Source organism: Condylostylus longicornis, unplaced genomic scaffold (assembly GCF_029603195.1).
Source record: "Condylostylus longicornis isolate FDR11 unplaced genomic scaffold, ASM2960319v2 ptg000004l, whole genome shotgun sequence".
Lineage (NCBI taxonomy): Eukaryota > Metazoa > Arthropoda > Insecta > Diptera > Dolichopodidae > Condylostylus > Condylostylus longicornis.
Genome location: NW_026577973.1, coordinates 10776260 through 10788001, shown reverse-complemented (window position 1 = coordinate 10788001; position 11742 = coordinate 10776260). Strand labels below are relative to the sequence as shown.

At 26.1% G+C, this 11742-nt stretch overlaps 1 protein-coding gene across 1 annotated transcript; it reads right to left on the bottom strand.

The window, feature by feature from the left end:
• Positions 1-355: 355 nt before the first annotated feature.
• Positions 356-3979, bottom strand: LOC129613113 (uncharacterized). Its single transcript, XM_055527053.1, has 3 exons — positions 3464-3979; positions 2634-2958; positions 356-474 (listed from the first exon to the last, which is right to left on the bottom strand). The coding sequence occupies exons 1-3, from the start codon at positions 3977-3979 to the stop codon at positions 356-358; spliced, it is 960 nt and encodes a 319-aa protein (XP_055383028.1).
• Between the last annotated feature and the right edge of the window lie 7763 nt (positions 3980-11742).

Genomic DNA, 11742 nt, shown 5'->3' with positions numbered 1-11742 from the left:
TTTTTTGTGTTCCTGTTACTCCGAAAGGGCTGACATCAAGTTGAAGTCTCCATTTTTCTCTATTCATCGCTGTTGCAGCACTGTTCTTCTCTATATTGTTCTGGCTCTACCTTTTGGCAATCCACTTCGATTTTCTTCAGGTAATTTGCTTTACTATAGGCTCTTAATTTTTTAGTTGCCGAACAGAATTAGAAATCTAGTTCCTAATTCTGTTCGGCCAGAATATCCGGAATATAATTCTTAGGTGTTTATTTATGAACACTTGCAATTTATTCTTGTTGGAATTGGTGAGTAGTCACGATTAGCAGTCATATATTAATTCTACACATGATTTGAATATACTCAACTTGGTATGTTATTTGCCAGTTGTACCATATGGAACGGAGTCTGTTCTAGCTTTATCTAGTCTATTCTGTACATCTTCATTAATACCGCATGTTGGCTTGATGTTACTTCCTAGATAACAGGAGTTAGCTGTACATTCAATGGACTGACCGTCTAGCTTGATTAGATTGTCATATACAGAGTGTATGTACATTGCTTTGATTTTGTTGGTATTAATTCTCCCTTGATACTACAATAATTTTTACTTGATAACTCAATAATTTAAAAAAAGTTGTAAAACTTTCTGGAACTGCTTTAATTCGGCGACAATCTTTTAAAAACATTTTTATAGAAAATTAGTCTAACATTTTAATTGTTAATAATTGTATCGAAATCAAAGGAGTAGAATCAATTACATTTAGTGAACGAATATTATTGAATATTATTATATTTCTAAGAAAACTGTAATAAAAATCTTCTATAACTTTTATAAAATTTCTTAAGTGATTTAATGCTACAATATTTGAAAGTGTTAGAGAATAAGTTTTGAAGTTCGGTTTGGACCAATTATTTGCAGTGAACAACACTAAAGATTTGGTTTGATTTTCAACATTTCAACGTTCTTCAAAAATGTAGATTATCATATTCCATAGTAACAATGCTCTTCAATTTCAGTTATTTGACTAAAATTTTTTGATCAGAACACTTGGCAAATATATTATATTTAATTTTTTCTTTTGCTTTTCAATATTTCAATTATTTTAAGGTGGCATGATTTTATTTCTTCAACACGTTTAATGCTTGCTTTCAATTAAGAATTGCTGCAAATACGACGAAAAAAAACTAACAAAATGAAAAAAAATTATGAAAATTCACGGCAACTAAAAAATACCGTCACAGTTTTTTTTTTTTGGATTTTCCTGTCATTCAATTAATTTGCATTTATTTATGTATGGTGTTAATCGTATACAACTTGTTAATTGTATCGGCGCAATCATTTTCCCGACAACAAAAAAAAAATTAAATGATTTACTTTATTATTTCCTATAAAGTAAGGACCTCATTGCAAATAATTTGTTCTTTTACCTTTTTTCTTTATATTTTAAATAATAAAATATAAAATTTTTCTAGACAGATTGCCGCTATTTATGAAATTTATTTCATAAATTGAAAATTTCTATTTATAATTAATGTTATACGAGACATAAAGAGTGCAAAAACTGCTACAAAACAGGTGTAAATGAATGATAATAAAGGAAAAAATGGAAAATAATTTTCATTTCCTTCTTTTTCTGTGTAATTAAATTTTTATTTTCTAGGTAAATATTGCTGTCTGAAAATAAATCATTTTATAAATTTCATCCATTTTTAGTTGGATGAAGTCAAAAGCAAAAGTTGACAATATTAATTTAAGAATTTTGTAAATTAGAAATTTCATTTCTATATTTATAAATAGTTTTAAAACTAGTGTTATCATAGAGTGTATGAATAGAGTATATTTACTACATTTACTGTTTTACTGTTGATATCTTTGCATTAATAAGTGAAGAAACAATGAAAGTTTTACATTGTTTTGCTTTAAATCGACAAATTTAAGAAACGGCTAGAATAGGCTGCTGTTTTACTTAAATTTTAAGTAATAAATTTTAAGGAATAAATTTTGAAAACTTCGTGAAAATACTAAGCTAACATGGCTTAAAACACAATATACTTATATACTGAAATGTAATTGATCTGATGTCCGTCATAAGCTGAAGCGTTTTACGTAAAGTCAGATTAAAATTCTAAAAAATTAGACGTGCCCCGGAAATTTAACGAAATTAATTTTTTGATCCCGCAAATATGCATTGGCTATTTAAAAAATTTTAATTTTAAAATGAAAATAAAAAAAAATAATTATTCTCCTTAATTTGTTATATTTGACTTAGATTTCTAAATGTATATATATTTTTTTGGTCAAATTAATTTTGCATAATATTATAACTTAAATTAATAATAAATAGAATAAATAAAAATAAATAAATAAATAAAATAAATAAGTAATAATAAATAGATTTTTTTTTTTAAAAGAAAAAAAAATATCAAAACTTTTCATAATATCATAATTAGATACAAGATACAAAATAATAATTATATACTATTTCAATTACTATGAGAAACACGCTATCTATACAATACAATTTTATAGTTATTACATTCTTATACACATATATATTTTTATATACATATTATATACACGTAATAAATTAATTGCTTTACAAAATATAGAATTTATTTATTTATTTTTTTTTCTTTTTACTTTCTCTTACTTGAATCTTTTGGTACATATGCACTATATGGTAAATTAAGATCTCTACCCCAACCTGAAGTATGACCACCGGATACAACAACTTCAGATTCTTTATGACCACCACCACTTAATAATTTTTTAATACCAATTATAGATGCTAATACCAATGCTAATTTTGATACAATTAATGCTTTACCAGCTAATAATGCTAATGCACCATATGCAATTGGTACAAATGTTCCACCTAATAATAATGGTATCATAATTAGAGCACCATGTCCTTTCTTCTTTTTTCTACCTTCTGAAGAACGTTCTTCAACTTCATCATTATCATCGAATTTTATCTGTAAAAAATTTAAAATATTTTTTAATTTCAAAAATTGCTTTTGTAAATTCTTAGTGGAAAATTATCGTTAATCTGAAGAGTATAGAGAAGAATATGGTAAGAAAATTTAATGCAATATGATTCATGCAATGAAATGACTCTGTATACTGAAAGATGGCAACTCTTTTGCTCCGAATCAAAATTAATTCTGTGTTTTTGAGACAAACTTATATTCTAAGTTTCAAAATTAAGTTTATTTATAATTTATCCAAGTTTGACCAAACATATGTGAAATTATAGAAAATTAAAATTTAAATTGATATTCAGAAAGGACCAAATTCGACAAACTAATTTTAAAAATTTGAACTTTAAATTTTGATAACAACATAAACAATTTTCACTCCTCTCCAAAAACCAACTTATAATTTTTCATGTGGTAGATAATTTTTATTAGAATTCATTGAATATTAATTCACTCATAGTTTCAATAAAATTTTACAAAAATTTATAAAAAATGTTCTTACCTGTAAAGTATGACTTTTAATAAAAGATTGTATTTTTGATAAGATCATATTATTTAAGGTTTCATCTTTTGCTTCTAATGATCTTGGTAAATTTGATATAATTTCATTTTCAGAAATTGGTAATTCAAGATTCTCTTGTACATTATCATCACGTATAAATTTAATACCACTTATTAAATTGAATTCTTTAATACTACGTGATGCTTTCTCTAAACCAGCTAATAATTTGATTTTTAAACAAACTGTTAAATCTTCTTTAGCACATTGCCTATAAACTTTATAAAATAATGAAAAATCATTCCAGAAATTATTTTCTGTTCCACCACTCATAAATGATGATACAGAATCTAAATTTTCATTTGAATCTTTATTATAATTTTCTGTATCTACTTGTATTCCATTTGATGATAATCCAGTTGGTAATGATGATGATGATGATGATGATGCAGATGATCTTCTATTTATAACACTATGATATTGATGATGATGATTATTTGCTGTACGTGCTAATATCATTGTTGATAATGATAATAAACAGCAAATTGAAATTAAATTTAAAAACATTTTTAATTTCTTTTTTTTTCTTTAAATTTCTTATTAACTATTTTTATTTTTATTAAATTTTTTCTTGGATTCGTTTAATGTTTTTTTTAATGATTCTTTTATAATATTTAAGACTCCTTTTTTTTAAAGGATAAATTAAAAAAAAAACCGTAATATTTTTATTAGAGCTGATTCAACAGCTCAAATATGACTGATAAAATTATTTTCGATCTAGAAATTTATATACCAACTAGTTAATTATTAGGTGAATTCTAATTGATTTAATTTAAAAATTGTACCAAATTAAAACACTTTTGCTTGAAGAAAGTTTCTTATAAAATATAAGAGAGAAACAAAAAAAAAACAAAAAAAATGAATCTATGTTAACATGAACTCAACGGAGCGATGCATCATGCATTTATTTTTTATAATTTAAATTTGTTTTAAAATTAATGTAAAATATTTTCATTAATAAAATTAGAAAAATTAATTTGAGACAACAAAAATAAAAAAAAAAAATAAAAACAAAATAAAAAATTCAAAAATAATCCAAACCATCCTGAGGTATACTTGTAGTAAAGCCTGACAAATTTCTTACGTAACAGGTTTTTTCCATTTCTATACGAACAGCAATTTAAGACTTGCAACTTCTTATGTTTCTTATATAAGTGCCGGAATTATTTACAAAAAATTGTAATTAAAAGTGAATTCAGTGGCTTCAAGCACAAACGACTTAAGTCTGTTTTAGTGATTTCGAGATAAATGCATTTTAAACTTTAAATTTAATTTTGAAAAAAGTTATGAAGTTTTTTGAGCCAATTTTTTTTTTGATCGAAAGATAATTAAAAAAGGAAGCGATTAACTCATAATCTGAAGTAAAACAACTAATAGTATTCTCTTAATTATGAAAAAAGAGAGATAGGCGGTTATACAAAATTTATAAAAAGTACTTTGCAAAGCATAACTCGACTTAGGCGATTTGTGAAAAATTACTTTTGCATTTTCGTCAAACTTAAGTCGACTTAAGCTGTTGTTGCAAAACTGAAAATATGGTTTTAGGTGACTTAAGTTATACTAAAAAGGGAAGAAATATATATATTATTTTTACGTTATGTGATTTTTCACTCTTTTTTCAAATCATTGTCATAAAAAACATAAATTGAGGTAAGAAATGAATAAATTTCAAGTAAAAATTATTTCTAAAAGTTAAAAATAATTTTTTCATTAAATTTAAAAAAGGTGACAGTATCTTTTATTCTCTCTCGGATTCTCCAACTAAATATGGATGAGTATCTGCTAAATCTCCAGTCTTTATCGTTTTGTGAAATTTGTAAATCAACAGATAAAAAAATTGCATCAAGTACTCTAAGTTTTTCTTTTTTGGTACTAATTTTCTCTTCTTCTTCAATTTGGAGCATGTGTTGAAAATCTAACTAGTTAACACCTCGTCTTAAAATATAAAAAATCTTTGTATAAACTGTTCTTGTAAAATATTTTTGGAAGTGAATTTTTTGAAATCTGTGGTGCGACTCTTTCCAGTTAAGAGAATTTCAAAAAGTAATTCAATTACAAAAAGGCTTCATTGTGCAACGGATCTGACAAAGTTGTTACATTATTGTAAAAATGAGCACATAAAGTAATTTCTAAAATGAGTTTATGAGTTTGGTGTTTGTTATTTTATTTATGTACTATAGTCCATATGACTTTCTTTCTTGTTCATAATGATACTAAATGCGAATTAATTAAAATTTTTAAATCGAAAACAAAATCAAATCGAGTGTGAGTCAATACAACTACTGTAATGAAAAGTCAAATTTGATAGTGAACTCGAACTCGTATAGAAAATAATAATTCGATACTTGTGAAAATTAAATCTTGGAGATGTATTATTAGTTACATATAGAAAATGGTTTGTTCGTCAGTTTTTCTCAAAGTTCTGCCGTAAACAGTATATAGATCTCCTTAAAAAGTTGTGGTAAAGTAAATTGGTTCGGAATTTGCTCTCCTATCATAGAGTATATAAGTATTTGATTATCAAATAAACAAAGAATATTGTAAGTTTGCTCGACATTTTTATTTTAGCTGTCAGCATTTACTTTTCAATTAAGACTCCATACAAATTAACCACGAGTCAGTTTCGAGCGTTCATGTACTTGAGTGCATTCAGGAAGCCCGGTCGCGAAAGATTAAGCGAATTTTCTAACCGTTCGGCAAATTGTAAAAGGATTTTTCTTAAAAGAATAAAAGTAGAAAGCCTTTCATATTTTTTTATCTCTACAGATATGTTCACATGCCCTATAGGACTCAAAAACTTGCTTTTGAAGGTTGTCAATTTTAAAATCAGGATCATTAATACAGTCACCACGACCAAAGTCAATTGCGGTTTTCAAAACTGTATTAACTTCGGTTTTCAAAGTAAGATCTGTAGTGTAAATACTTGTTTATTAACTATAGGACCAGTTTCGCTAATTTCTATGCTTTAAAACACACTGAATCCGTTACGTTAGTTTCAAATATATTGCAATACCTCTAACATCCGCCACAATCATCTCAGCTCTCCTAGCAAGTTCCAAAATTTTTAACGTACATTTATTAAGCGTGAATAAAGTTTATATTGGATAATTTTTGCATTATTTAACAATTTCCAACATCAGCACATTTAAAAACAATAATAAATAACTGTCTTTGTAAAAAATACTTCCTTCGAAATAACAAAAATATAATAAATATTTGAAAATCGAAGAAATTTAATCTTACGGAAATGAGTAATAAAAAGTATAACAAAATATTGTTATTCCCAGACGTACCAATTTTATTTATTGAAAACCCTTGCAAATTATAATAATTTGAATTTCCTAACAAAATGTGTTTTACTAGTGTATAATAAAAGTATTGCTTTGTAATACAATCATTAAAATAAAAACTCTTGTTAAACACAAAAATTTGATCTTCCTAATAACATGTGTTTTACAAGGGCGTAATAAAACAACACTTTCTTTAATAATACAATTAGACCACAAAGGCAAAACAATCTACCATCAGGTAGCTAGCCACGTGTCATTTTAACATGGGAACTTCGTCAATTGAAAAAAACATTTGTCGCAGGTAAATCACGAAATGAACTACAATATTATTTGTTAAATAAAAAAATTCAAATCTTAAACATGGGATATTTGGGTAATTAGAGCATTAAAAATGCAGGTAACTTGTGCAGATGTTTTATATTTTGGGTTAAAAAATACAACTATCTTACTTGTCGCTGAATGTAAGATTTAATTTTAACTATAGTGAACAAGTTTTAAATCACGGACATAAAATACCTACACTATATATCACATAAAATAAAATGTTAAGCGTTATAAAATATTTTTTATTATAAAAAACTAAAAAATATTCTATACTAATTATGCATTATTTTGAACACTAAACGCTTAATTTTGATGTTTTGTTCATACTTGCACGCGTTATAAAAACCTAACTCAACATAAGAAGCCTTTTGGAATATAATTGTATTTGCAATAATCGCCTAACTCGAGATGAGTTTAAAAAACTACCAATTTTTATTTTACACAAATCGCTTATGTCGAGTTAGTATTTAAAAAAACTCAAAATTAATTTTGCAACAAAAGCCTAACTCGAGATAAGCGGTTGTAAAAATTCATACAAATAAAAAAAAATGTCATTAATTTCGATTTGCAACAATAGCCTATCTCGAAATAAGTGGTTTGTCCAAAACATAAAAAAGATGTTTTCTGCTCTTAACTCGATTTAGGCGATTAGTGCAAGTGCATATGGTTGCCATTTCGAGTTAGGTCATGTGTGAATCCGACAATAACTCCGGCTGCAATAGTCGTAGAACCACCAAAATTTGTGAGCATATGAAACTCAAAACGGAGAATTCGCTGGTAAACATATCTCATTTTTGTCTTAACTCGAGTTAGGCGGTTTGTGTTTGAGGCCACTGAATTTTATTTCAAAGTGATGCTTTTGCAACACGAAAATAAAGACCCAAACGAGGACTTGTTATTTTAAAATATCTAAGCCAATCTTCAGTAAAATTTTTACTTTTACCTTTTTATGTATTTAAATATTATATAAAGGCTTAAATAACACAGGTATCATTTTATGCTTGTCATTTGAGACATATAGAATAATTGCTTTTGAAAGAAAATTCCTTAGTCTATTAATAGACACAAACATTTACTTCATACGCATAAGTATTCTAGACTTGCTTCTTAAAAGAACATGAAAACGCTATACACAAAGAATTAGATACAACTTTCTGATAATCCGAACGAAAACATTCAAGGTGTACGAACATTTAGTAGGGTATGCATCATTAAAAGCATAAAATCCAATATTTTGTCAAAGTTCATTCTTTGCAACAAGTTCTGCTTCCAGCCTCTATGTTGAATTTTTTTTTTTAATTTAACCAGATTTCAAATGAAGTAAGAGAATATTTTTCCGAAAAACAAGTTGAAAAACAAACATTTTTTTTGTCAAACATTTCGTCAAATTGAAAACTGAAAGCATTTTCGATATTATAAACGAAATTACACATCTTGTATACCTCTATACAATACTAGTTCCATTACATTTACCAAAATAAATTTATATAGTTTTAGTTGTGCAAAATTTGAACTATATCAAAGTTTATTTCTTCATATAATGTAGTTATAATAACCGCTACAATTGGATGGTAATTATAAAAACAAATTTAACAAGATATATTAAAAAGTTTTTTCAAATACAATGCGTGTATGCAATTTCCATTCCATTGTACCATTGGACCATTGCAAAGAGGTGATTTTCTTTTCTCAAAAACGAAAAAAAAAAAACTTTTGGAGTGCATAATATTTAGTACAAATAATATATACTGTGCACGTCTATCTCTGGAGAGTTATGTACCTCACATACATGCACACATACATGAAATTATCAAAGCATAATGCTGTATTTTTTTTCTTCGTGAAATAAATCTATTAAATTTTTTAATTTCTAATTATTACAATTTCAGTCTAATTTTCATGATTTTGTGTTTTTTTATTTTAAATTGTAAGATGTTCATGTAGCTCTTCTTCAATAATAATAAATTTGCAAAATAGTATATCATTTCACTTGAATTTATTAGAAATAAAAATGATGGCATATATCTGATTTCATGATTGTTTGTATATCTTTTGAAAAATTTCGTTTTCATTATAGCTTCTGTACACACATCTATATAAATATTATATTGTATGTATATATACATTATACTCAGATTGTTGTACTCAAATATCATATACAAATTAATTTATATACAAATAATGTATGTATATGCATGTATTTTAATTAATTTGATAGCGTAAAGAAATCGAAATCATTTAAAGAAAATTAAAGGGCAAAAATCTGAAAATTTTATTTAAAATTTTTATTTTATTTTAACACGTAATATATTTTAATTATTTTTCTTTGAATCATAAATCGTTTTTCAAAATTTAATGATTGAAGTATAAATTAAAAGAATTAATTAATAATCAATTAATCGCTTGAATTATAAAAGTAATTGCTCTAAATTTATATTTTAATTTTAGTATTTTTACGCATATATTGGCTTAATAAATTAATTTGTAGTTAAAATTATAAATTATACTCTGTTTAAATACTGAAACTAAATGATTTCTGTTGTTTGGGGGAAGGCGGCGTAACATTAACTAGGCGCATTCAATTAATTTTATATTGTATGAGCTGGAATTTCAAGGTGATATGAAACAATTGGTATACAATAACTTGTTTGGAAGCAGCGCTACCAAAAGTGAAAATTTGTTTTCAAAATGAAGGTATTTCGGTCATATTTTTTGTGCAAAATTTCAAAATAAGATTTTTAAAATTTTAAAATTCTACATACAAAAATATCTTTAAATTTATGTTTTTTTAATGTTACTTAAGTTTTGCAGATTTTGAACTTTTCACCCTTTTATCCATATTTTCCAGAGTTTACAAAAATAATTTACCAAAAAGTCAATTTAATAGGCAATGTATGGTAACACTACGTCCACGAAAGAAAATTATTGATATTTTCCGCTAGAGTTATTTATCCGCTATGAAATCATAAGCTGTTGCAAGGACATCCACAATTCTTATGACATCATGAAGATTGTGCATGTTCTTAGTTTTTCCCTTTGGTGTCTGAATTGGTTTGAATTAAAAATACTGATATTTTCATGATGACTTTAATTCGAACCAATGAAGAAATTGGTTCGAATATGCACATTATTAAAAAAAAGAATGAAGAAATTTGAGCTTGGAAGCTTGATAGCATTTTGTTCCCAAGGTTTAAAAAAATAAGTTTTAGCAATATAATGCCATTTCAAAGCGAAATTTTTCTAAACATTTAAGTTAGAAATGGCCGTATCCTAGTCAACTCTGTGATATCTGTGTGAATATTTGCACTTAAATTTCGCTGGCAGTTTATTTTTGACATTAAATATTTCCATGTGTGTGTGACAGTATGTACAGGTAACTGGACTGGATAGGAGATTTCACCATTGCGCTGTTGTTCTGGCAAAACGTCCGCCGTTGCTGTTTACCGACTATTGTTCAGTTTACCAACAGTCTGAAAGAAAAGCGTGATTTTTTAAATTTTTTTATTGAGTAATATTATTTCCTTTTTACCTTTATCTGAAAATAAGTTACATTTCTTTAACTACCTCTATTTATTACCATTCTTTCTCGATTTCCTTCTTCCTTTCCCCCTTTCTCTCCAATTCCCTCTTACCTTCTTTTTCTTCTCCTTTCTCTTCTACTGTTCATCTTATTTTCCTTCTTTCTTTGTCATTTACATGTATACAATATTTGAGGGTTATTGGGAATGTAAAATTGATTGAAATCAAACAACAAGTTCGGAAAAACGCGGTAAAATAGAATATTTTTTGTATTTAACAAAGAAATTTTTGGAACAGATTTTCATTATCTATACTAACTACTATAGAAAATTCACATTTTTGTTATGTACAATCAAACTATATTCTGGCAATTAGAAGCATTTTACGAGCAATAAAAGGCATTCTATAAAAATATTCTTCTCATAAATAGATAAAAAATATTAAATCTTACACCTTTTAATTGGAATCAAAACATCTTCAGGCAAAACAAAGTTTGAATTCTAAATCCATCGAAAATCTTCGCATAAATGCTTCAATATATCACCAAAAGACTTTTGAACTTACTATTTCAATTGAAAATAATTTATACTCCTACCGCGCGCAACATTACCTTTAATTCACCATTTTAGTTACAGCATCAATTAAGTACAATTAAAAAATGTCATATTAGAAGACTGCAAAACAACACTACAACACTACCAAACTGCTATAAATGTTAACAATAAAATTACATATTGAGTTGAGAAAGTAATTTAATATGCAGCTAAAGAGACTTATCGGCGACACGGTTCAATGGCATTTTCTAAAGTAAATATGAAAAGAAAAGTGAATCAAGATCAGTTTTTAAAGTTCACGGATATTACAAAAAAAAAAAGCAAAAAAAGAATAAAGTAACAATAAAACGAAAATCCTATAATGTACCGTTTGTTTTGAGAGTTAACGGTATTTTTTTTAATTTTTTTTTTTTTTTGGTTTTATAATTTGCATTTTTACTTTCGCTTATATTTTTCTTTAAATTGCTCCGATGTCTGCATTTAATTTATAAGTTGTGTAGAGCTTGTTTAATTGTTGAACACTGAGTAATGGTTT

What these genes read in the sequence shown, in the direction of transcription:
- LOC129613113 (XM_055527053.1), bottom strand. Translation starts at nt 3,979, where the DNA reads ATGATATTAGCACGTACAGCAAATAATCATCATCATCAATATCATAGT. An exon ending in TTAAAAGTCATACTTTACAG is followed by an intron (nt 2,959 to 3,463) that starts GTAAGAACATTT and finishes AATTTTTTACAG; the next exon opens with ATAAAATTCGATGATAATGA. An exon ending in ATATGTACCAAAAGATTCAA is followed by an intron (nt 475 to 2,633) that starts GTAAGAGAAAGT and finishes TTGAATGTACAG; the next exon opens with CTAACTCCTGTTATCTAGGA.